The sequence below is a fragment of the Leptodactylus fuscus genome, chromosome 4 (genome assembly GCF_031893055.1).
Source record: "Leptodactylus fuscus isolate aLepFus1 chromosome 4, aLepFus1.hap2, whole genome shotgun sequence".
Lineage (NCBI taxonomy): Eukaryota > Metazoa > Chordata > Amphibia > Anura > Leptodactylidae > Leptodactylus > Leptodactylus fuscus.
The window spans coordinates 140791493-140817324 of NC_134268.1; the positions used below are offsets into that span (position 1 = coordinate 140791493).

The 25832-nt window shown below is 42.2% G+C and overlaps 1 protein-coding gene across 1 annotated transcript in view; it reads right to left on the reverse strand.

Moving 5' to 3' along the window:
- ITGA9 (integrin subunit alpha 9) overlaps positions 1-25832 on the reverse strand; it is a 306868-nt gene that overhangs the window by 118900 nt on the left and 162136 nt on the right. The window contains exons 17-18 of the mRNA XM_075271089.1: positions 18542-18618; positions 10529-10679 (exon numbers count right to left, since the gene is read on the reverse strand). Coding sequence (XP_075127190.1) covers positions 10529-10679; positions 18542-18618 — 228 coding nt within the window. The remainder of the gene's footprint in view (positions 1-10528; positions 10680-18541; positions 18619-25832) is intronic.

Below are 25832 nucleotides of genomic sequence, written 5' to 3' on the forward strand. Positions count from 1 at the left end.
AAACCTTACCCACGCCTGTATATACCCACTTCTACAATCACCGCAGACGAAGTCGCGGGTACCAGCTAGTATATATATATATGAAAGATGGTCTATATTTCATTTATCAATCATACCAGAAAACTGGCACAAATATAATGAATTTGCAAACAAATTTATATACAGATGTATTAAAAAAAATAATTTGGACACCTGCAGTCTGTGGCACATCTCCCACAGTGTCATTTTTATAAACTGTATAATAAGATCGTTTTTTTTAATATCCATTGGGGTCTGTAATGTTCCATTATAGTGCATGTTAATTCAACAGTCACAAGAGTGCTGCATGAAGAACTATGTATTTAATTATTTATTCATTTATTTTTTGAGAACAGAGTTCACTATGCAGGCTCCTAATGAAGCTTCTAACACAAATGTGAATAGAGCCCATTGCAGTAACATGCATGTTATAGTATTACCGTGTTTCCCCGATAGTAAGACACCCCCGATAGTAAGACGTAGCGGTGGTTTTAGGGAGGTTGGCTAATGTAAGACATACCCCGAAAGTAAGACATAGTGGGACTTTTGGGGTAAAAAGAATGTAAGACACTGTCTTACTTTCGGGGGGTGTTACTGTATCGGGGAAACACGGGGCTCCGCTGTGCTGTGAGAGCCGGGGGGAACTCTCCGGAGAGGGAGGGGGCGTTCCCCCCGACTCTCACAGCACAGCGCTGTGAAGAAGGACTTTGCCGGCGGCTGCTTAACCCCCCGTGTGCCAGCCGCTTCTATTCATTTCAATGGCACGCTTCCATTGAAATGAATGGAAGCGCTCGGCACGCGAGGAGTTAAAGGGATTCTTCCATTAAAAGAAGTTCTTTCATCTGACCACGTCGGAATAGCCTTAAAAAAGGCTATTTGTCTCCAACCTGTTGCCATAGCCAGCGCCGCCTTCTTCCTCAGCTGCGTCCGCCCCGTCTGTCTCTTCTTTGGGCTTCATGGATGACGCATGCGCAGTCGGCTCTGGCTGCGAGAGCCTGTTAGAGCCGACTGCGCATGCGTCATCCATGAGGCCCGACGGGGACACAGACAGGGAGGACGCAGCTCAGGAAGAAGGCGGCGCTGGTAAGGTAGGAGATGAATAGCCTTTTTTAAGGCTATTCCAACGTGGTCAGAGGAAAGAACTTCTTTTAATGGTAGAATCCCGTTAAGCGGCGGCCGCCGGCAAAGTCTGCCTGCCGCTTCCATACATTGCGATGGGAGCGCGCTATTCAAATAGTATTCACGCATCTCTAACTTCAATTGTAAGAAGTTACAATTGAAGTTAGAGATGAACGAATACTATTTGAATAGCGCGCTCCCATTGCAATATATGGAAGCGGCAGGCAGACTTTGCTGGCGGCCGCCGCTTAACTCCCCGCGTGCCGCCTCTTCAATCCATGTGATTGATGATGATGATGATGGGGGGGGGGAGGGTGGTTGGTGTCCCCAATATAAGACATACCCCGAAAGTAAGACATAGTGGGACTTTTGGGGGTAAAAAGAATGTAAGACACTGTCTTACTTTCGGGGAAACACGGTAGTAGTGTGTACAGCACTAATACAGTCAGTGGAAACAGTTGCCATACATAGCTATATCCTGCTAAATACATTTGTCAGTAGGTGATCATAAATCAGACGGCCTGTTTAGTTACTGTAGACAAGACTGAGATTAAAATGGGTTGGTGATTACTAGAAAGATATCTCCCTCTTATGATGACTGTAAGCAGTAAGGTTTTGTGAGGTGAAAGGATTGGCAGAGAAAAGCAGTACTGTGCAAGTATTTCAGCAGACATCACTACCTTCTCAATTCTTGCCTACTCAATACTTAACAGGTTGAATTTTCATTATTACGGTGGCTTGCAAAAGTATTCCTACCCCTTGATCTTTTTCACATTTAAACATTATCACCTCACAACTACAAACTTATATGTATTTTAACCTACCTAAGATGGGATAGCTTTTATCCCAAACACATAAAGAACTCCATTGTCTACAGCCAGGCTATCAGATACCATCGCATATGTTCAGACCCTGTAGATATAGACAAACACCTTGGTGGCCTCACAAATACATTCTTGAGGCAAGGATATCATCGAAGAACAGTTGAAAGCCAAATAGCTAGGGCCACCAGAATACCAAGATTGGATTTATTAAAGTACAATACCAAACAGGAAAACAATCGGGTGCCCCTGGTCATCACGTACAACCCACACCTGGAGATGCTGAGAGGAATCACACGCAAACTACATCCACTAATGTAAAAAATATGACGGTCTAAAATCCATATTTCCAGACCACCCTCTCCTGTGCTATAGACAGCCACAAAATCTCAGGAATATGGTCGTCAGCAGCTCACTGTCACCTCCAACTAACACAGGAACATTTCCATGCGGACAGAAAAAATGCACAACCTGCCAACACATACTAACCACAGATAAAGACTACAAGATCCCAGGTACCTTCACCTGCAGCACACCTAATTTGGTGTATTTAATAATATGTACCAAGTGTCCTACAGGGCAGTGTTTATGTAGGTGAGAGGGGACAGACACTTAGGATGAGGATGAACTCACACCGCCACATGATTACAGAGCAGAGAATGGACCTCCCTGTGCCAAAACACTTCTGCAATCAAAATCATAATATCATGTATGACATGAAGATCCTGGTTTTAAGAGGAAATTTCAAAAGCAAAAAAGATAGAAGGGCATGGAACTTTGACACACTACAAGGGGAGTTAAATCTGTCACATGGTTTTATTTCCTTTTACAACAACTAGGCATCACATCACCAATCAAAGCGACCATAAACTCAGAGAGCCGTCCTGTGAACTGTTTTTTTTTAACTTATCTATGTATTTATTTGTATGTACTGCTTTCCATCAATTGTACATCAAACACTCTATTCCTTTGTAAATTTGCATGCCTTCAGAAATTGTGCCATACCATGCCTGATGAAGAGACCTCAGTAGTCTCGAAAGCCTGAAATCTGTCATCATTTTTGTTAGCCATTAAAAAATGTATAGACTACTGAGGACTCTCAATCTTTACATTGAGATTTTAAGTGATAGACCAACACAAAGTAGTAGATAATTGTGAAGTGGAACAAAAATGATACATGGTTTTCATAATGTTAATCAAATAAAAATCTAAAAAGTGTGACATGCAAAAGTATTCATCCCCCTGCACTCTGATACCACTAAATTAAATCCATTGCAATCAATTGCCTTCAGAAGTCACTTAATTAGTTAATAGAGTTCAGTTGTGTGTAATTTAGTCTCAGTATAAATAGACCTGTTCTGTAAAGGCCTCAGTGTTTTCTTAGAGACCACTAGTCAACAACAAGCATCATGAAGACCAAGAAACTCACCAGACAGGTCAGAGATAAAGGTGTGGAGAAGTTTAAAGCAGTATTAGGTTATAAAAACATATCTCAAACTTTGAGCATCCCAAGGAGCACTGTTCAATCCATCATCCAAAAATGGAAAAAGTATTCTACAACTACAAACCTACTAAGACATGGCTGTCCACCTATACTGACAGATCGAGCAAGGAGAGTGGTCAGAGAAGCAGCCAAGAGGCCCATGATCAGTCTAGAGGCGCTGCAGAAATCCACAGTTCAAATGGGAGAATCAGTCCATAGGACAACTGTAGTCGTACACTCCACTAATCTGGTCTTTATGGAAGAGTGGCAAGAAGAAAACCATTGTTGGAAGAAAAACATGAAACGTACCATTTGCAGTTTGCCACGAGCCATAACACTGCTCAACCCTGAACAAACCATCCATATTGTGAAACATGGTGGTAGCAGCATCATGCTGTGGAGATGCTTTTCTTCAGCAGAGACAGGGAAACTGGTCAGAGTTGATGGGAAGATGGATAGAACTAAATACAGGGTAATCCTAGAACAAAACCTTTGGAGATTCACCAATGACCCTGAACACACAGCCAGAGCTACAGTGGAATGGTTTAGGTCAAAGAATATTCATGTGTTAGAACGGCCCATTCAAATTCCAGACTTAAATCCCATTGAGCATCTGTGGAAAGACATGAAAATTGCTGTTCAGAGACGCTAAAAGTTGTACATATGGGCGTTAACTACTGTTTGGGCACGCAGCAGGGCTTGAAAGTCTAGATTTAGGAGGACTTAAATAAGGAAACCTCAGCTCTGCTCTGATTGAGGGTGATGGAGCAGGGTGTTAGCTGTAACTTTGAGAAAACATTTGCTCCGGCAGCTACCTTCTCAGACTCTAAAGTGGACAGGAGGCTTCTGCCGTAATACGGTGCCTGTCCTTTAGACCCAGGCGGCCACACCGTATTATTACGACACATGTCAACTAGAACTTAAACTCTGCAATGAGATTACTCAGGTGCTTGATATTGATTATAGTTAGGTTTGTATTTTCTCATCTGGTTATCTGTTGATTCCCTGGTTAATAATTTTTGGCTTGCTTTCCTGGTTATCTGTTTTCTGACTTTAATTTTTTCTGAGAACTCCTAGACCCTGAACCTGGTTTGGACACTGTTATTCTTTTACAACCATTTAGAAACTTCTCAGCTCCCTTGGTTTTGACCCAGCTTGTATGTAATACTCGGTCTGCTTTAAGTTTGCTGGTCTGGTCTTTGTCCGCAAGTAGACTTATTTTTTTTACAACAAATTTGGTGTGGGAAACTGGGTCCCTGATTGGTTAAGTCCAATCTGCCTTGAGACAGGCTCTGGTGAAAACCTCAGGGGTAGTCTTAGACTCTGTCAACCAGAATGATGTTAGATTATAGATAACTTGTTTGCTTGCTATCTGTAATCTGTCAGTTTCCTGCAGGGTACGTAGAAATTGTTAAAACAATGGGAATTGCTGGGGAATTGCTTAAGCGGAAATTTCATTACAATTTCTATTATATCTATATATTTCCATATATATCTGCAGGCACATGTAGATAACTGTGAAAGTGTCTCCCTTTGTCCGCTGAAGTGTACCTGAGTTACGGGTCAGCAACTCGCTTAGACCTCAGTATCAATAGACACATGCTTGCATCAGGAGTCCCTCATTTTCCTGCACTTTTGGGATCCCAGAGGAGTATAAATGCCAATCTACAAACTTTCATCTGCGTATAACTAGCATATCATATTCCAAGAAGGAAGCAGCACTCCCAAAAAGTATAACATTCCAGTATTTTCATTCACTTAGTGAACAGAAATGTTTTAGTCCCCTATGGAACCATTTTGAAACAAACCAGTGCAGGAAAAGGTGAAACCTTGGTACAATTCTGGCCATGAACATATATAATGAACTGGCCATACATAAAGATACATTGTGCTTGACTGTAAAACCGCTATACAGTAGCTAAAATTTGTACTAAATGCTGCAGTACGTTCAAAAGCAAATGCATTAACCAGCACAGAACTTCTTTAGTACGAATATACAGCACATACCAAGAAGGCCCCAAATGACAAGAGGGTAGATGGATTTCTACAGATTTAAGTAAAACCTCAAGAGTCGTGTCCAAAACTAACATGGTTCTTGTAGCTGTTGTTGACCTTTGCATACAGGCACACGGTTTATCCAGAACATTTATTTGTGCTTGTGAAGGGAAACATGGGGCCTGTGTAAAGGTGTTGCTGCAAGCAAAGAGATCATAAATACATATAACACTGTGTACACAAATCTGCTGTACTGAGGAATGGCCAAGTGTCAGGGTAGCAAAATAATATACTGTGAAATATATACATTATAGAAGGTGAAAGGCTAAAACCTGTGACACATCAAACTGAGAAGACAGCAAGTGTGAACTTGTACATATGTATTTATAGAATAGAACATTTTCTAATATAATGCTATACTGTACTTTTTGCTGCAGGGGTGATCTGAATATGGAGTAAATGGTGAGACTGTAAATAAGCACACCAGTCCCTATTGGGCCTCCCAGTATAATTTCCTTAGAAGTAATTTAATAGATAATAAACATGCCTATATGTTTTTGTTGTGTGGTAGAGATAAAGTTACTTTGTATCTTAGAGGTGGCACTAAAGACTGTAATGGTCTGAAGGAGAGCTACTTTGAATTCAGACTACTGTACCTCTACCCAAGGCACATGTGGGGATCATTAATACACTGACCACCCCTGTAATAATTTTGGATTGCTCTTGCAGGTAATGAAAATCTAATAACAGCCCTATGATATGAAACTTGTACTATAACAGTTTCTTAATACAGTATGCAAAACACAATAAAAATGGAAGTGTACAAAGTGTATTATACCAACTGCAGAAAACTAATGCAATACTAATAGTCAATGGAGCTGATTATCAACTGTAAATTACAGCGTTTTTTGGCCACAGACTTTCCACTAAAGTGCTAGCCTTAATCTGCTCCAATTTGTTTTTCACTAATTTTAACTAATAGTTCCCTTCATTATCTATAGGAAATTAGACCCAGTCAGAGCTAAAGCAGCTTTAGGCTGAAACGCCACGTTGCGAAAATGCAGCTTTTATTGTGGATTGAAAAGAAGGTAGAAATACTTCCTATATATTTACCATTCCTTTTGTAGCCATTCTTGGCTGTGGCTCAAAAAAAAAAAAAAAAACCCCAGCAAAATCTGCAACAACAACAAAAAAAAGCTGCATTTTGGCAATGTGAGGCCTTAAAGGAGTATTCCCAACTCGCCTGTTCACCACCTTGCAGGCTGTCTGCTCTGTTTACTTCCTGGTTTTCTCGGTAAATTGGTGGGCAGGGTTTCACTTGCTGTCTCACAGGCAAAGCCAGATCTGCTTAGCTCTCTTCATAGCAGTACATGTTTGCAGTCAGTAATAAGTGATGGTTGTAAATAAATTAGCACAGTATCACTGGAAGATGCACAATATGGAGCTGATGTAGCAGAGCTGGATTTCATAGGTGATGAGAATCCCCAACTTACATGCTACAGGACCAAGAGTCAGCTTGAAAACTCAGTTTTAGGTTTGTGCTTACACACAGAGGTAACAAACTCTGTCTCAGCCCTTATCAGCAAAATTCAATTAGCAAACCTGATAACTGGAAGAGCAGGAGATAAACAGCTCAGAAATATCAGCTCACTCCAAGCAATCAGCTCCCCCTTCACTCCCTCCCTGAGAGCAGGGAGCTATGTCACTTGTCCTTGGTGGAGAGACAAGATCATCCCCAGGTCCATGGTTATGGAAATGCAGTGTAAACAATGAAGCGAATAATCTCAGATAATGGCCAAACAAAGCTGTTTTGCTTAAGCAATGTACTTAGGAAAAGTGTTAAATCCATATAACCTAACAGTATAGATAGGATCCTTGAGATGGGAAACCCCTTTAAGGTGCCCACACACCTTCCTTACCTTAGTCTGTTGGCAGAATGAAAACTATTTTTTATAATTTCTGGCACATTGTGACTTATGTCCAGAAGGATCGAGTGTTGAAATTCAACATGTGTAATCTTTCTTTCACTTGACATAATATATCGGAGAGGAGTCAGGCGGACATCATACACAATAGTTTGTTCCACTGAAAGCAATGGATTCTGTCAACTTTTTACTGATGTGTATGAAGGACTTACATGGGTGGTGTAGGTTGAAAAAAAGATTTAAACCAGTGGAATGGAAGAAAAGAAGAAAAAAAAAAAAAGGATATTCACTTCTCAATTCTCCTGGCAATCCAGCACTTGTCTACTCTGTTTATATGCAAAGTTGCAATGTAGCTCAGCAATGGGAGTTATAATGCCAGTAACAGGGCCGCTAACTGCATGTAAACAGAGATTGGAAGGACCTATGGAGAGGAAGCACTGGATCACTGGATTGTAACTTGAAACAGAATAGTTTTTGGGAAGCAGAGGAAACCACAAAAAATGTTATTAGTATATTTCTAAACTATAGTGCTTTACATCAATATAGAGTGAAGGAAATGGAAAAAATCTGGTTAGCAACACTGTAAAAAAGTAGAAATAGCTAAAAATCTGTGAGGCAGCACCATCATAATACTTCACATAGTATGGAGTATATCTTTTAGAAATGGAGCAAATGTCTTGAATCAGGTTACAAGACATTTGGGGATAGATATGGGAGTTACTGGATAAAGAGAAAAATGTAATGTTCTTCCGTATACAACAACCAGAAGCAGGAGCGTAACTATCAGGGTAGCAGTGGTAACATCTGCCACAGGGCCCGGGACATTAGGGGGCCCTGCGACAGCCGCTACTGCTGTATTTTCTTTTGTTTGTTTTTTTAATAGGCTGTTACTGGCTGGAGAAACTACAGAATCTCTGGCAGTATCCCTATAGACATAATAGAAGTAGAAAGTCCGCAAAGGAAACCTCTGTGGACTTTCTGTGAAAAGCACTGCGGGAAAAAACGCAATGTGTTTCTGCTGGCATTCTTCCCACAGCTCTTTTCACTTCGGGCGCTATATGGGGCCTTAGCCTTATACTTCTCCCATCTGCTCAATCCTCACCTGGCTTTGGTTCGAAAAACCACAGCAAAATCTGCAACGAAAAAAAAGCAGTTTTTCTGCAACGTTAGGCCTTGGCGTCACTGGCTTGTACGTAACTAAGAAGATGATTCATAGCCAAGTATGGAATGTCCCTTTGTTACTTCATGGCAGATTAAATAGATAAAAGGATCTGTTGTTGATTCCAAGCGTTGCACTTGCATTGATACTTCTTTGGACTAGACATTATTAACTAGTGTTACTAAATTAACTAGTGTTACTAAATTGAAAATGAAGGAGACTAAAAAAACCTAACAAAAGTTAAATAATTTTTTGGAGAAACTTCTACTTCTCCACTTAACAGTCCATACAAGGACAAACAAAAACAAAGGAGGAACTTCAAAATCAGAAGGGAGCACTGCTACTAGTGCAGCCCAATTTCCTTAACACCAAATCTGCCGTCAACCAAAGTTCAGCTGTGCTACTTCAAGTATGCTACACATTGATACATAAAGTGGCAAATCTGGCTGAGGAGTGTCTGATCCCTCTATCAAGGGATTCATTTAGAATTGGCATTGCTCAAACTGTCTGACTACAAACCACATGGTAGTGGCATGGCCTAACTATCGCTAGTGGAACTACAGGAAAGCAATTTATTGTATTAAAGTACACATATTCTACTGCCAGACTTTGTTATAAAATAATCAGATGAATGTAACCAAAATATTAAATTTTAACAAAAAATATGAAATTACATTTCATATTTACATTATTTCCATATTTCTAGTTAAAAACTATGTGACTTTCTGTAGAGAGAGCCTCGCTAATTTCCTGTTGCCAGTTCAATTCCAACTCAATGGGAGTGCACGTTTCAGCCAAAGTATTACTTGTAGACATAGTTCCCAGATTCAGTGAAGGTAACTAGGAAAGAATAGCATTTTCTTACCTTTCTGAAAGGTTGATCTGAGAACATTGTGGAACATTAATGATACAAATTTACTACAATCCAGTTTTTAAAGGAGCTCTTTCGTTGGGAAAAGTCATTTTTAGCTAAGCACATACTTGCATATCGTTTAAAAAGGCTATTCCACACATACCTTTTGTATGTAAATCACCTCAGTGGTTTTTGAATGAGTCCAATTTTATTCATATGCTTTTATTCATATGTGAACTCCGGAAGCACCCTCTCTGCTATTCTCTATGTGTATGTACAGCAGAAACTGGTGTGCTGATGACTCATCTCCCTGCTCTCATACACATAGAGAATAGCAGAGGGTGCACACAGACACTTCCGGTGCACAGCTAATTAGCATATGAATAAAAATGGACTTATTCAAAAACTACTGAGGCAATTTACATACTAAAGGTATGTGTGGAATGGCCTTTCTAAAGGCTATGCAAGTATGTGCTTAGCTAAAAATGACTTTTCCCAATGATAGAGCCCCTTTAATGATTTGTAAGAGCTTATGTCCAACAGTATCAACTCATCGCATTTACTTCCTTACTAAATTCTAAACTATTTATATGGTGAACCAGATCAGAAACAACACTTCCCATTTCTCAATAGTGTTTCAGGCTAACATTACAATGTATTTATGTACGTGCTCTCTTTCCTTCTGGTAGTGCACTAAGGAAATCAATAGCTTTGGAAAATCTTAGCAGTACAGTGTTTCAGACATCATCGTAAGTTTCCCTGTTAATCTGAATCCAAGGCGAAATGTAAAATGGAAGTGAATGCCAGAAGTTTTCGTAAGTTTAACTGATTGAGTCGGTGCCAGCTCCGCATACAGCTTTCACAGCAAAGAAATGTGCCATGCAGCACATTTTATTTCCTTATTGGTGAGAGCCCAAGATAAGAAAGTCACAAAGAATTTCTCACTGCCATCATTTAATAAGAGCGTTGTGGACCTAAGAAGCGATCTTATCTCCAAAATACCTTATCCATGCTCTATAGAATGATCAGTAAGCAGTTTGGACAACCTCTGAGCTATTCCCCACACCAGCATGATATTAGAACTGGGGTTCATTCCTCAAACTACGCCAGTATTGGCATGAATTCAGAGCTCTCTGTTATACTGAAGCACCTTACCTCTTGCCACATCTTAATAAAGTACAACTCCCTTGAAAAATTGAAGAAGACGTTGGTGTCGTATGCGTCATCCCCTTTGTTGGAGATAGAGATGTTAAGTGAAATGTTCTTCACGGCTCCCAAAGCCAAGTATTCTGTTCTGGAGTCGTAGCTGTGGATACAAGATAACAAGTATAGTCATTTTACTGATGACTTCAGAAAGGCCATCGCTATACAGTCTTAGTTGTGCGATACTAGCCAAAGCTGGGTCACACGGCCTGAATCATATCATTGTTTATTATATTTTTTTTTTTTTTATGTTCTTCAGAACTCTTACCTTACCATAAAATATGGGTTATATCCTGAGAACAATTGCTTAGAATTTGAAGTCTTCGTGACGGCAGATACACAAAAATACAGAATTGGTTAACAGTGTCCATATGTCTGTCTTGAAGGTGACAGGCTGGAAGGTCCGGGACTCTTGGCCAGATCTCTGTGTGTGTCTATTTTGTCTCCCCAGTCTGTCTCTCCCCGTCCCTCCACGTCTGCATTTGTCAATCATTTATACTAAAGTCTATGCAAGTATTTGATATTTTGATGTTCTTGTCTCTATAGATGGAAATGTTCACTTCAAAATAGGTTTTACATACTTATGACATAGCCCTTGTGTACCAATATAGTATATTGTATATGAATATTGTAACCCATGATATTTAACAATGATGCTAGTGTTACACAAGTTTTTCTGCACAAGTACTGCTCCAACAGAAGTTAAAGTTAAAACATTCATGGGTTGGTCTTCAAATCTACTTCAAACCATGAAGAATATATTTATCGCTTAGCCAATCAATATGAGATGTAAGAACATTAGTTTGCCATATACCAGATATAGGTGGATGGAGATATGTGCTAGGGCATCAATTACTTCTAGCTTTGATTCTATGTAAGGGTGCGTTCACATCTGCATCACATCTTAATCCATTCTTCTGGTCCGATGTAGCATTTAATAATAAAGACGGATCTGTCTAATGATTGATATCAAGGAATGCCGATGGATCACACTGACTGGACTGTAACAAGATCCATTGGGTATACATTTATTTTTTTTCTCTCTGTTATGGTCGGATGAAACTGTCTGACTTGCAGGCCTTTTTGTCCCAAATTTCAGATCAACTCTGAGTTGTAGTCTGAGAATGACCTCTTATACTTTGTATACACGTTGGGTTGGGTTCACTTCTGTACTGGAGTCTCTGTTGGAGACTCCATCCCAGAAACTGCCAAAAATGAATGGAGAGAAATGTCCTGCATGGAGGACTTTTTTTCTTTGCTACTTTCAGCTACTTTCAGTTTAAAGCAGTAGTTCCCATTAGTCCACCAGTGTCTTGTGTATAACTGCTGTTTTCATCGGTCCAGCTCTCTATCGTTTGGGTCCACTGGTGGAGAACATGGGCTAGTGTGAACCTAGTGTTATTCTAAAATAAAGGTTATAGTAAAGTCAGGAATTTAATGTATTGATTTGGAAGACAAAAAACTGTAATGTGTACATTGCATTGGAAATCTGTTCTCCCTAGGAAAGACCTTAGGATGTTTAAGTAAAGCATTGGATTGCTATATTGGCTGCATTAAATAATGATGTAGAGGCTCATGTTTATGCATTGTATATACCTGATTTATCTGATGTGACATCTTGACTCTTTTTTCACCTCTGACATGGTGAAGAAGCAGCCAGACAGGGCAGAGTTTTATCACACAGCACTTTTTCTGCTCTTCAGCTAGTCATACATATTACATGTGTATCGGCTGAACGTACCAATTTTGATGGGTATGGCTTTCTAATGTGCACGGAGTTGCTCAGATTTCTAACTGTCTGATCCTTTTGTTCTTGGGGAGATAAGTTGTTGAAAAAGAAGTCTGCAAAGGCTTTCTCCCTTCTCCCAAACCAGTGCCCACACCAATGCCATTCCTGCATGTGCATGGGGGAGTCAGACATGATGGGTGTCTCCTGAAGGAGTATTCTGCTGACCTTCATATAAAGTGTGTGTCTGGCTGAAGTGCAGCAAGTGATAGATCAATGACATAGAAACTCTGCCACCCAACTCATGCCACAGAGTCTCAGACTACTGATATGTGACACAACTTCAGCCTGTCCATACTGTATCCGGCACTTGTCCGCTATTACAAGCACAAATAATAAGAGGGAAATGTAGGGCTACCCTCCAATGACTATACACGAGATGTTGCACACAGCCCACGCATATACAGTAGAATAGGCCATGTGAGCCAGGGAAAGTTTATAGCTCTGCACTAAAGAGACTTATAATCTGATTATAATATGATAATATCATTCCCCTCCTGGTCTCTTAGATAAGGGAGAAATGATAATTTCAGCTGCCCTCTATCAGATGAGGGTAGTGCTTGGTTGGCAGGGGATGTGTTTGAGAGATACAGGAGGGACTTGATATCCATAGGTGACGATGTAACCCTAACACGCTGTATACACAGAATAGCAATCTGAACTGGTGGTCAGAGTGGGATCACATGTTACAGCTGATGTAATTGAAATGATAAGTTAGCATTGTATGTTTAAAAAAATAAAGAAAAATGCTGGAGTGCTTATTTAACCCTCTCTGTGCCAAGGGTGTATGGAGGAAGGCACTTCAGTAGCAAAGGATGTATAAGATCCATCTTTTCAATAGAAATTCATAAATTCATGAAAAATAAAGCTATCACTGCAATGTTCAAGTCGTATTGAAGCCAAAAATCTCAGCTTTAAAATAATGGAACAGTCTGGTGATGTAAAGGTTGTCAACCATTCCCAATGATCTTCAATCAGAAAGCTGTGACTTCCTGTTAATTTCATAAGATTGATGGTGTGTCACAAAAATAACAGCCGTGGGGGCTGGGGAACAGAGGCGGAGAAAAGCAAACAAGGGGAAGGAATGAGCATCAGGTGCTACAATAAGTGCACTGTATTGGATGGGGAGTTAGAACATAGGATCTGAAGGAGGGTTTTTCAGGGTGTACCTTTTGTAGGGGTAGCTAAATTGGTGGTGGACGCAAGTATCCCACCACTAAGCGGATTTCGGAAACTTAATTAAAACACTTGCATATCTAACCCCGATTAGGTTCTTTACATTAACAGATATATACTTAGTATCTTAGCCTGTCCCTGATACCCCCATTACTATTCATACTACAAGACCCTTTTCTCCATGACATCTAATTCTGTCACCTAGACCCCATGATAAGGCCTGAAAAGAACTTAAAGTGGGCTATTCTGTCTATGGGACAGCACTGCAGCACTACAGTTTGTACAGTAAGTTAGCACCTAGCACACGTATGTAAAACCTTACCAACAGCAACACTGTTTCGATGACTGTATTTGGTTCACATTGTTGTGGTATCTAGAGAACTTTCATTGTGACTGGGGTTTATTTATGTGGATTCATGCAAGGGATTTTTTTTTTATCGCTTTATTATTATTATTTTTTTTTTGAATGTAGATTGTGAGCCCCACATAGAGCTCACAATGTACATTTTTCCCCCTATCAGTATGTCTTTTTGGAATATGGGATGGAAATGCACACAAACACAGGGAGAACATACAAACTCCTTGCAGATGTTTTTTTTGCCCTTGGCGGGATTTGAACACCAGGACCCAGCGCTGCAAGGCTGCAGTGCTAACCACTGAGCCACCGTGTGGCCCCTTTAAGCATTATTATTTTCTTTGGATTCCTTCTTTATTAATTTTGTTTATGTAAACTGCTCTGTTATTTTTTTATGCAGTGTAGGTAATCAAGCCCTTTCATCCTCTGTGTTTTATATGTTTTTAATGGATTGAAGGGATTCTATCATTAGAATCCCTTTTTTAAGTAAGTACACATCGGAATAGCCTTAAGAAAATGGCCGATGGATATGCGGATGAAGATGCAACGGTGACGCGGAAGAAGAGGCAGAGAAGAAGATGGAGGCGTCGCTGGAGAGTTTTCGGACAGCACAGGGGACACCCCCCTGTGCTGTTTGAGCGCAGGTGAACGCCCCCTGTCTGAAAACTCATTTATATATGGAAGAAAGAAGAAATCTCACAGAAACGGCGGCACGGATCAGAATAATAAAGGTAAGAGAAGAATAGCCTTTCTTAAGGCTATTCTGATGTGTACTTACCATACTTAAAAAAGAGATTCTAATGATAGAATAACTTTAACTATTGGTTATATTTATTGTGTTCAATAAAGAATAATACATTTCTGTTTGAATAATGTCAATGTGTAATTTTTTTCCTCTCTGGATTTTTTGAAAAGGCAGCTTGGATGGTATTAGCCAGAAAGAATACTTACCAGTTTACCCACATGTATGGAGTGTAGTTGAACTACAAACACCCTGAACTAGTATATTAGTAATATTCCAAAGTGATTATGTGGGTAATTTCAAGCATGTGGTAAACCTTTGCACATAAATTTGGAATGTTGTAACATTTTCGGGGAAAAATAGTATTTATCCCAAATTTGTACAAGCATATTGTAGTGTTTAACACCAGTCTTCATATACCCTGTGCCGGCAGAGGGAGCACCTTTTTTATGATGGAGCACTCACCTCCTCATATATGAGGGGTAACCTCTGTCAGGATCACAGCCGATGTAGGTTTCCTGAATCATTTACTTCAGTTTTTTGCATAAATGATAATAAATCTAGTGGGGCCGACGCTTTGTCTTCAGCATGCTCTCACCATGCCAGCTTTTTGTGAAAGTTGCAAGGGCGCTGTAATAATGTCAGTTGTGAAAACCTGAGGTTTACAACTTGTAGGCCACAAAACTAGCGTACAATGATAATAAATCTGCCCCATTATTTAGAAATACATGTTTGATTTAGACATGTCAAAAAGTATGAAAAATGCTCTGGCTACCAGAGGTGCAAAATGTCCAGGCAGCCAAAAGATTAATCATGTAGTGTTTTTTTTTTTTTCTTTTTTTTTTGTGTGTGAAACAAAATATTGGCATTGCAGTAAAGGATAATAATTTCCTTCTGTACTGTGGATACCATGAAACAGCCAGGTGTTACCCCCCTGCAGGTCCTGGAACAACATAAATTGAATGTTGATGGAACAAATGTGATCTGGTATCTCTGAGACTGTGGTGACATTTATGAGAAGAGAGTTCTAACATATTTCAGGCACTCGCAGAACAATGTATGGAAAATAACCTGTAAAATACCTATCTACGGGAGAGAAAAAAAAAATAAAGAAATATTACATTCACCTATCAAGTGTAACAAAATTTCATGTAGCTAAATATACATGCTTTAAGATAGACGCTGCAGAATACAACATGGGTTCTTATACTCGCTGATGAAGAAGTACAGTCTCAGAACCTACACCTGGAAGCAATCACTCATCCATACAATGTGAAAGAGAGAACCTTGTTTTGGAACGCGCTGTTATCCTCTTCCATGTCTGAGGAGCACAAGTTGCTGGATGTATAGCTCATACACCAAATACATAGCATACCAGCCAGCTACAGCATCTGCTATAAATCTTCCATACTAGCTGCTAAGTCATAAAGTGGTCTCTGTTGAATGAAAAAGCCCTTTATAAAAATGGATTTCACTGCACACGCAGCGTGTATATTATCAGGTACATAAACACTTATTTGGAGGCTAATAGCTTGTAATTGGCACCAAGCACTAGGTTATGACATGAAGGAGCCAGAAAACATTGCTAATAGAATAAATCTCATGTTTATACAAAGCTTCTAGTTAGGAGCTGCCTATTTAACTACATGCACCCTTCTTATAGATTGAGAAGTCCCAACTCAATGTAAAGAGTGTTTTCCCAATTTATCCAATAGATAAACTGTAAAAACAGGCATTATAAAATAAAAGCTCCCTGTACATGTAGCTCAAAAATAGGAACATGTTTTCGGATCTCAACAATCTCGATTGTTATGCTCTGACTTGTTGGAGACTCTATATGGACAAACCCAGATTCTTGCCTTTGGAATTCAGTTTTGGAGTCTCATTGACATATGCAAATAAGGAAAAAAGCGCATTGCCTGGGGATCCAGAGCTAAGAGCAAAGCCCAGGATAAGGCATACCCCCAAAAACTGGAATAAAACAGCTATAAAAAAGGGCTCCAGAGTTAAATAACAGAGGTATATATGGAACCTGTAGAAATACCACTGTGATAAAGTTTATAATATAAATTATAACCAATTTACTACTGATAGACTCCCTTTAATTTTTTTCATTCACAAGAAAAAGAAACTGTGCACACAGTACTCCCGTGTAAGTAGCCACGAGAAAATGGCCGCGCAGACATGCACAGTCAGCTTTGCCCGAAACCCAATGGCAGAGCAGACTGCGCATGCGTGGGATTTAGAACCCAAAGACACTTTCACTGGAAGAAGACATCACAGAGGACATGGCGGAGAGGCATCTCAGTAGAAGATGGAGGCTGGAGACTTTTCAAGCAGCACAGGGGACGCCCCCAGTACTGTCTGAAAGCTCATTAGCATAACTATGAAAACCGGGATATCTACCAAATGGCGGTGGCGAAGAATTCTAAAGGTAGGAGAAGAAAAGCCTTTCTAAAGGCTATTCCGACATGGTGTTTGTGGAAAATGGGATTCTAATGATAGAATCCCTTTAAAATAAATGAGTCAACAATCAGTAGATCCCATTAGCACCCTGATTCTAACCCTTCTACATTCTTTGCATACACACATATATTGAAAGGTCCCAGAACGGTTCACCTCGAAAGGCAGGAGCGTCAGCCTGTATTCACTACCACATCAAAGAGTTGTACCTATAGAGTTGCGTGTGAGAGTTTTTGCTTCTAACGTTTGCATTCTCCACCCTTGTTACAGCACTAGGGAGCAACTCCTTGTCTTTTTATTATTTACATGGTGGCATTATGACATCACAAAGGGGCACTGCTACATAACTATAGTGAACTGTGACATAACCATGTCCCACTGTGATGTCACAATGCTCCATTATGATGTCACTGTTAACCGTGTTCCATTGTGATGTTACAATGCCCATGAGAATGTGCCATTGTGACATCAAAAAGGTTAACTGTGCCATCACAATGGAGCAATCAAAATTGGGCAGTGGTTCCAGCCAGTAGCTCGGGAATATGTGGCACGTGATTTCCATGACTTCCCAATAATGTCTGATTTTATATATCTCCTCTTACGTGGTCTACTTTGAAGGTTATAAGTCAGTAAACTGATAAGACATAACACTGTGTACAAACGGAATCCACAACACACATGCAAGCAGAGTATAAACCACTGTTACTTTTGTTTTTTTACAATATGACATACCTGCAAATTGGAAAATGTTTCCGAGCCTCTTAACAGTACCATTTATAGATGGTATGATATGATATAACTGGACTTTAATATATGCAAATATATGCATATGCTTTAAATTTTTTTCCCTTTAAATTTACTTCTGGTTTCAATTGAATCTGGCTCTCAACCACCAATCCAAATTGATGGCCGCAGTGAACAAAGGTTGGAGACCTACTCTCTACTGCAATGCCTAGGATCTCTCTTATTCACTCTTCCACATTTTGTGGAACTGTAATAATCAAAGCCGGCACATCTGTGGACAACATACAGACATCTACATGTGCTTTTTAAAATAAATGGGTTTGCGTGCAGTCCGTGATTTACATGTGCATGTAAATCACCACACCACAAAATGAAGTGGTGTGAATATGGCCTTAGAGATACATGTAACTCTAATTTGGACTGTTTAGTCCCTTACATGCTTTAGTTTCTAATGTGCATAGCATTTAAGTGATTAGACAAGATTGAGCATGCTCCGTGTCACCCTATCAGTAGTCCCATAAGGCAATTGCAGGGTACTTATGGGTTACCATGACCTCAAAGACCCCAATATTGGCATGTATGAGTATTTCTGGCTATATACTATCTGATTTACCAATTAAAAAGAAAAAAAAGACCAGATCTCCACACCCAGCATATTATCAAAGCATTGAAAATATCTTGAAGATCAGCGGGACTCACCTTGACAGCAGTAACTTTCCTTTCAGCTGTAAATCAGCAGGACAGTCATCAGAGCGACAATTTCTTTCAAAGTAAGTCTACCAATAAAAATATTAAAAATAATCAAAACTCTTCTAAAAAATCAAATTATGCAATCAGATTTTACAATATAGAGTTCACATCAAGGTAATAAAAGGGTGTTTATATATGTAAATGATATAAGGCCTTATTCACACGATAATGGAAAATGTTCATGTGACGACTAATTTTGGAATGGCAGCCACACAGCTGTTTTAATACCCATGAACGTTTATGAGTCCATTCACATGTTTTATGTTTTTTGGTTTTTTTAGGGGGGGGGGGGGGGGAATGGTGGACCATTTTTCATGTCAGAAAAACTGACATTTTTAGATTTAGCCACGTGAATAGACCCATGGACATTTATGGGTTTTAAATGACCATTAGAAAAATGACCATCATGGCCGTTATTCACTGTCGATATGTGAATAAGCTCCTTCAATGAGCGTCAACAATCCAACGTGGCCATTTTTTATGCATGTTGGATCTATGAGAAACAGCACTGTTGTTTACATAAGGCCTAACTCCAGATCCAGTTACTGTGAAACTGAAAGTCTTAGGGCCCGTTCCCACGAAGTAACGCAGCGCTCAATCTGACTCGTAAACACGGGTCAGATTGAGTGCTTCAAAACAGAATCCCAGTGACTTCAATGGGTGCTGTCTTACGCGTGCTACACATTGAAATCAATGGGATGCTTTTTAACCCATTGATTTCAATGTGTAGCGTGCAATATGCAGTCCATATTAGTGATGATGCTAGGAGAGAATATTTGCATAATATTTAATGAGTTGGAATGTGCTACAGCTTTTTTTTCAAAATCCAATCTGAGAAAGAACGCTAGGTGAAACTGCATCCAGTCTATGGGAACAATATTACTCTGCATGTGTGATCCCTAATAGGTACAGAGGAAGCAAGATTCATAAGTAACAGGAAGTAATGACATTTTAAAGTTTATTGAAATTATAATCACTGCACTTATGTATAAAAATTTACTTCTGAACTATCACAGAGAGCCCAGCATTGTACATTGTGATTTATTACTAACTTTCTTATTTACTGCGCATAGTTTTTAATTGCATTAAAGGGGTTTCCAGTCACAGCAAGTGCTTGCTCAGCTATATTTGGTGGTTTCCATTCTAGGCGCTCCATTCAAAACTGTGGTACAAAATACCCCATGGGAGGTATGCGGGAGGTATGTCCTGATTTCAACTCATCGGCGTCCTGAACACATATGCGAGTAAAGCAGGAGCTGTCACAGATTCCGCCTGAAAAAAACAGCGGGATTCAATGGGAGGCGGAAAAACTGTGTAGCAGTTTTTCCAAGGTCCATACATTGTACCATAGGAAAAAAACAAAAACAAAAAACGCCTCAAAAAACGCTCCAAACAAAATGTTTCATGTAAAAAAACGCATCAAAAACTATTTCCTAATTCCTGAAATAGATTTTTTTCTCTCCAAAATCCTCGCCAAAAAACTCTGTGTGAACTCAGCCTTACAGAGGGGCAGTTTTCACATAGTACGATGTTGAGAAAAGCTCACCTACAGGTGAAGTGTGTGTGTGTGTGTGTGTGTAGGGGTTCAAGAGAGTGGTCTTCTCTACTGCATAATAAATAACAATGCCAGGTCCCTTTTCACCCTCCAAGAATCTTCTACATTTTTTTCCTCCTACCTTACATCTTTACTGCCCCATGTATGTTAGGTAAGTTTCATTCAGTGCATTCAGATGAATTTACTATCTGGCATATGGTTTTGCTGAGTAAAGCTGATTTAGAAGTTGTAAAGAATTTGCTGATTTGCTGCACGCAGACATATGGTTGTCAAGCTGCCAGCTCCCTCATACATCAGATTGGCTGATTTCCATGCATGATCCTCTGTTATGAGCTGCATGCCAAAGAGTTTGTCTAGAAGCATTAGAGCTGATCATAAAATATAATCTATTGGGTTTTTTTTTTAACTATTATGCCTTCATGTCTTATGTCTTCATGACAGAATTACTCATACATCATTATTAGAGATGAGCGAACACTAAAATGTTCGAGGTTCGAAATTCGATTCGAACAGCCGCTCAATGTTCGTGTGTTCGAATGGGTTTCAAACCCCATTATAGTCTATGGGGAACAGATACTCGTTAAGGGGGAAACCCAAATCCGTGTCTGGAGGGTCACCAAGTCCACTATGACACCCCAGGAAATGATGCCAACACCTCTGGAATGACACTGGAACAGCAGGGGAAGCATGTCTGGGGGCATCTAACACACCAAAGACCCTCTATTACCCCAACATCACAGCCTAACAACTACACACTTTACACACTCAATACCACCTCTCTGACAGTAGGAAAACACCTTGAAACATGTGTATTTGGCACTTGCAGTGAGGAGAGCTTGTCACCAGCAGTGAATTTGGCCCTTGTAGTAAGTTGAGGTTGGCACCAACATTTGTTTTGAAAATCAGGGTGGATTGAGCCTCTAACCAGCAGAGTTTGGGCAAATTCATGGTGGAGGGAGCCTCTAAAAACCCCAGTTTGGACCAATTCATGGTGGAGGGAGCCTCTAAAAACCCCAGTTTGGACCAATTCATGGTGGAGGGAGCCTCTAAAAAACCCAGTTTGGACCAATTCATGGTGGAGGGAGCCTCTAACCAGCCCAGTTTGGGCAAATTCATGGTGGAGGGAGCCTCTAAACAGCCCAGTTTGGGCAAATTCATGGTGGAGGGAGCCTCTAACCAGCCCAGTTTGGACCAATTAATGGTGGAGGGAGCCTCTAAACAGACAAGTTTGGACCAATTCATGGTGGAGGGAGCCTCTAACCAGCCCAGTTTGGACCAATTCATGGTGGAGGGAGCCTCTAACCAGCCCAGTTTGGGCAAATTCATGGTGGAGGGAGCCTCTAAAAAACCCAGCTTGGACCAATTCATGGTGGAGGGAGCCTCTAACCAGCCCAGTTTGGGCAAATTCATGGTGGAGGGAGCCTCTAAACAGCCCAGTTTGGGCAAATTCATGGTGGAGGGAGCCTCTAAACAGCCCAGTTTGGACCAATTCATGGTGGAGGGAGCCTCTAAAAAACCCAGTTTGGACCAATTCATGGTGGAGGGAGCCTCTAAACAGCCAAGTTTTGGGAAATTCATGGTGGAGGGAGCCCCTAAAAACCCCAGTTTGGACCAATTCATGGTGGAGGGAGCCTCTAAACAGCCCAGTTTGGGCAAATTCATGGTGGAGGGAGCCTCTAAACAGCCCAGTTTGGGCAAATTCATGGTGGAGGGAGCCTCTAAACAGCCCAGTTTGGACCAATTCATGGTGGAGGGAGCCTCTAAAAAACCCAGTTTGGACCAATTAATGGTGGAGGGAGCCTCTAAACAGCCAAGTTTTGGGAAATTCATGGTGGAGGGAGCCCCTAAAAACCCCAGTTTGGACCAATTCATGGTGGAGGGAGCCTCTAAACAGCCCAGTTTGGGCAAATTCATGGTGGAAGGAGCCTCTAAAAAACCCAGTTTGGACCAATTCATGGTGGAGGGAGCCTCTAACCAGCCCAGTTTGGACCAATTAATGGTGGAGGGAGCCTCTAAACAGCCAAGTTTGGACCAATTCATGGTGGAGGGAGCCTCTAAAAACCCCAGTTTGGACCAATTCATGGTGGAGGGAGCCTCTAACCAGCCCAGTTTGGGCAAATTCATGGTGGAGGGAGCCTCTAAACAGCCCAGTTTGGGCAAATTCATGGTGGAGGGAGCCTCTAACCAGCCCAGTTTGGACCAATTAATGGTGGAGGGAGCCTCTAAACAGCCAAGTTTTGGGAAATTCATGGTGGAGGGAGCCTCTAACCAGCCCAGTTTGGACCAATTCATGGTGGAGGGAGCCTCTAACCAGCCCAGTTTGGGCAAATTCATGGTGGAGGGAGCCTCTAAACAGCCCAGTTTGGACCAATTAATGGTGGAGGGAGCCTCTAACCAGCCCAGTTTGGACCAATTCATGGTGGAGGGAGCCTCTAACCAGCCCAGTTTGGGCAAATTCATGGTGGAGGGAGCCTCTAACCAGCCCAGTTTGGACCAATTCATGGTGGAGGGAGCCTCTAACCAGCCCAGTTTGGGCAAATTCATGGTGGAGGGAGCCTCTAAACAGCCCAGTTTGGGCAAATTCATGGTGGAGGGAGCCTCTAAACAGCCCAGTTTGGACCAATTCATGGTGGAGGGAGCCTCTAAAAAACCCAGTTTGGACCAATTCATGGTGGAGGGAGCCTCTAAACAGCCAAGTTTTGGGAAATTCATGGTGGAGGGAGCCCCTAAAAACCCCAGTTTGGACCAATTCATGGTGGAGGGAGCCTCTAAACAGCCCAGTTTGGGCAAATTCATGGTGGAGGGAGCCTCTAAAAAACCCAGTTTGGACCAATTCATGGTGGAGGGAGCCTCTAAACAGCCAAGTTTTGGGAAATTCATGGTGGAGGGAGCCCCTAAAAACCCCAGTTTGGACCAATTCATGGTGGAGGGAGCCTCTAAACAGCCCAGTTTGGGCAAATTCATGGTGGAGGGAGCCTCTAAAAAACCCAGTTTGGACCAATTCATGGTGGAGGAAGCCTCTAAACAGCCCAGTTTGGGCAAATTCATGGTGGAGGGAGCCTCTAAAAAACCCAGTTTGGACCAATTCATGGTGGAGGGAGCCTCTAACCAGCCCAGTTTGGACCAATTAATGGTGGAGGGAGCCTCTAAACAGCCAAGTTTGGACCAATTCATGGTGGAGGGAGCCTCTAAAAACCCCAGTTTGGACCAATTCATGGTGGAGGGAGCCTCTAACCAGCCCAGTTTGGGCAAATTCATGGTGGAGGGAGCCTCTAACCAGCCCACTTTGGACCAATTAATGGTGGAGGGAGCCTCTAAACAGCCAAGTTTTGGGAAATTCATGGTGGAGGGAGCCTCTAACCAGCCCAGTTTGGACCAATTAATGGTGGAGGGAGCCTCTAAACAGCCAAGTTTGGACCAATTCATGGTGGAGGGAGCCTCTAACCAGCCCAGTTTGGACCAATTAATGGTGGAGGGAGCCTCTAAACAGCCAAGTTTGGACCAATTCATGGTGGAGGGAGCCTCTAACCAGCCCAGTTTGGACCAATTCATGGTGGAGGGAGCCTCTAACCAGCCCAGTTTGGGCAAATTCATGGTGGAGGGAGCCTCTAAAAAACCCAGCTTGGACCAATTCATGGTGGAGGGAGCCTCTAACCAGCAGAGTTGGTGGAAATCAGGGTGGAGGGAGCCTCTAACCAGCAGAGTTGGGGGAAATCAGGGTGGAGGGAGCCTAGTATTAGCAGAATTGTGCAACGCTTATGGTGGATGAGTATGAGGATGCGGAGGAATTGGAGAGGTTGAGTACAGACATGGAGTTTCATGTTGGGGTGCTTTACACAGGTGGGCACAAAAATGACGGCTCTACCCAGTGGTGGTTCATTTTTATCAAAGTGAGCCGGTCGGCACTCTCAGCTGACAGACGGGTGCGCTTGTCAGTGATGATGCCACCGGCTGCACTGAACACCCTCTCAGATAGGACGCTGGCGGCAGGACAGGACAGCACCTCCAAGGCATATAGGGCAAGTTCAAGCCACAGGTCCAACTTCGACACCCAATACGTGTAGGGCGCAGAGGGGTCGGAGAGGACAGGGCTGTGGTCGGAAAGGTATTCCCGCAACATGCGCCTATACTTCTCACGCCTGGTGACACTAGGACCCTCCGTGGCGGCACTTTGGCGAGGGGGTGCCATCAAGGTGTCCCAGACCTTAGACAGTGTGCCCCTCGTTTGTGTGGACCGGTGAGAACTTGGTTGCCTACTGGAGGAACTGCCCTCCCTGCCGCCAACGTCACATGCTGGAAACATCTCCATCATATTCTGCACCAATTGCCTGTGGCAAGCATTGATGCGATTGGCCCTCCCCTCTACCGGAATAAAAGACGAGATGTTGTTTTTATACCGGGGGTCAAGGATAGCAAAGATCCAGTACTGGTTGTCCTCCATGATTTTGACAATACGCTTGTCGGTTGTAAAGCACCCCAACATGAACTCAGCCATGTCTGCCACAGTGTTAGTTGGCATGACTCCTCTGGCCCCACCGGAAAGTTCAATCTCCATTTCCTCCTCATCCTCCATGTCTACCCATCCGCGCTGCAACAATGGGACGATTCGAAGTTGCCCGGAAGCCTCCTGTATCACCATCACATCATCGGACAACTCTTCTTCCTCCTCCTCCTCCTCCTCCTCCTCCATTAAACGCAGTGAAGCGGACAGATGTGTGGACCTACTCTCCAGCTGTGACGGATCGGATGCTATCCCTAACTCCTCTGTGTGATCTGAGTTATCCCTGATGTCAATCAGGGATTCTCTCAGAACACACAAGAGCGGGATTGTAAGGCTCACCATCGCATCCTCAGAGCTCACCCTCCTTGTGGACTCCTCAAAGACCCGTAGGATGTCACAAAGGTCTCTCATCCATGGCCACTCATGGATGTGAAACTGAGGCAGCTGACTTTGTGGCACCCTAGGGTTTTGTAGCTGGTATTCCATCAAAGGTCTCTGCTGCTCAACCACTCTATTCAACATCTGAAACGTTGAGTTCCAGCGTGTGGGGACGTCGCACAAAAGCCGGTGTTGTGGCACATGCAGGCGTTGCTGGAGAGATTTTAAGCTAGCAGCGGCTACTGTCGACTTGCGAAAGTGGGCGCACATGCGCCGCACTTTCACCAGTAGCTCTGGAACATTGGGGTAGCTCTTTAGGAAACGTTGCACCACTAGGTTGAAGACGTGGGCCAGGCATGGAACATGTTGGAGTCCGGCAAGCTCCAGAGCTGCTACCAGGTTCCGGCCGTTATCACAAACGACCATGCCTGGGCCCAGGTGCAGCGGCTCAAACCATATTGCCGTCTCATCGAGGAGGGCATCCCTCACCTCGGAGGCAGTGTGCTGTCTGTCCCCCAAGCTGATCAGCTTCAGCACAGCCTGCTGACGTCTACCAACGCCAGTGCTGCAACGTTTCCAACTCGTAGCTGGGGTCAATCTAACAGCGGAGGAGGAGGCGGTGGCGGAGGAGGAGGCGGTGGCGGAGGAGGAGGCGGTAGAGGAGGAGGAGGAGGGGGGTGTTCTTCTCGTGTCCCTGCCAGGAATGTTAGGCGGGGAGACGAGGTACACCAGGCCAGTTTGGGAAGCAGTCCCAGCCTCAACTACATTCACCCAGTGTGCCGTCAGTGAAATGTAGCGTCCCTGTC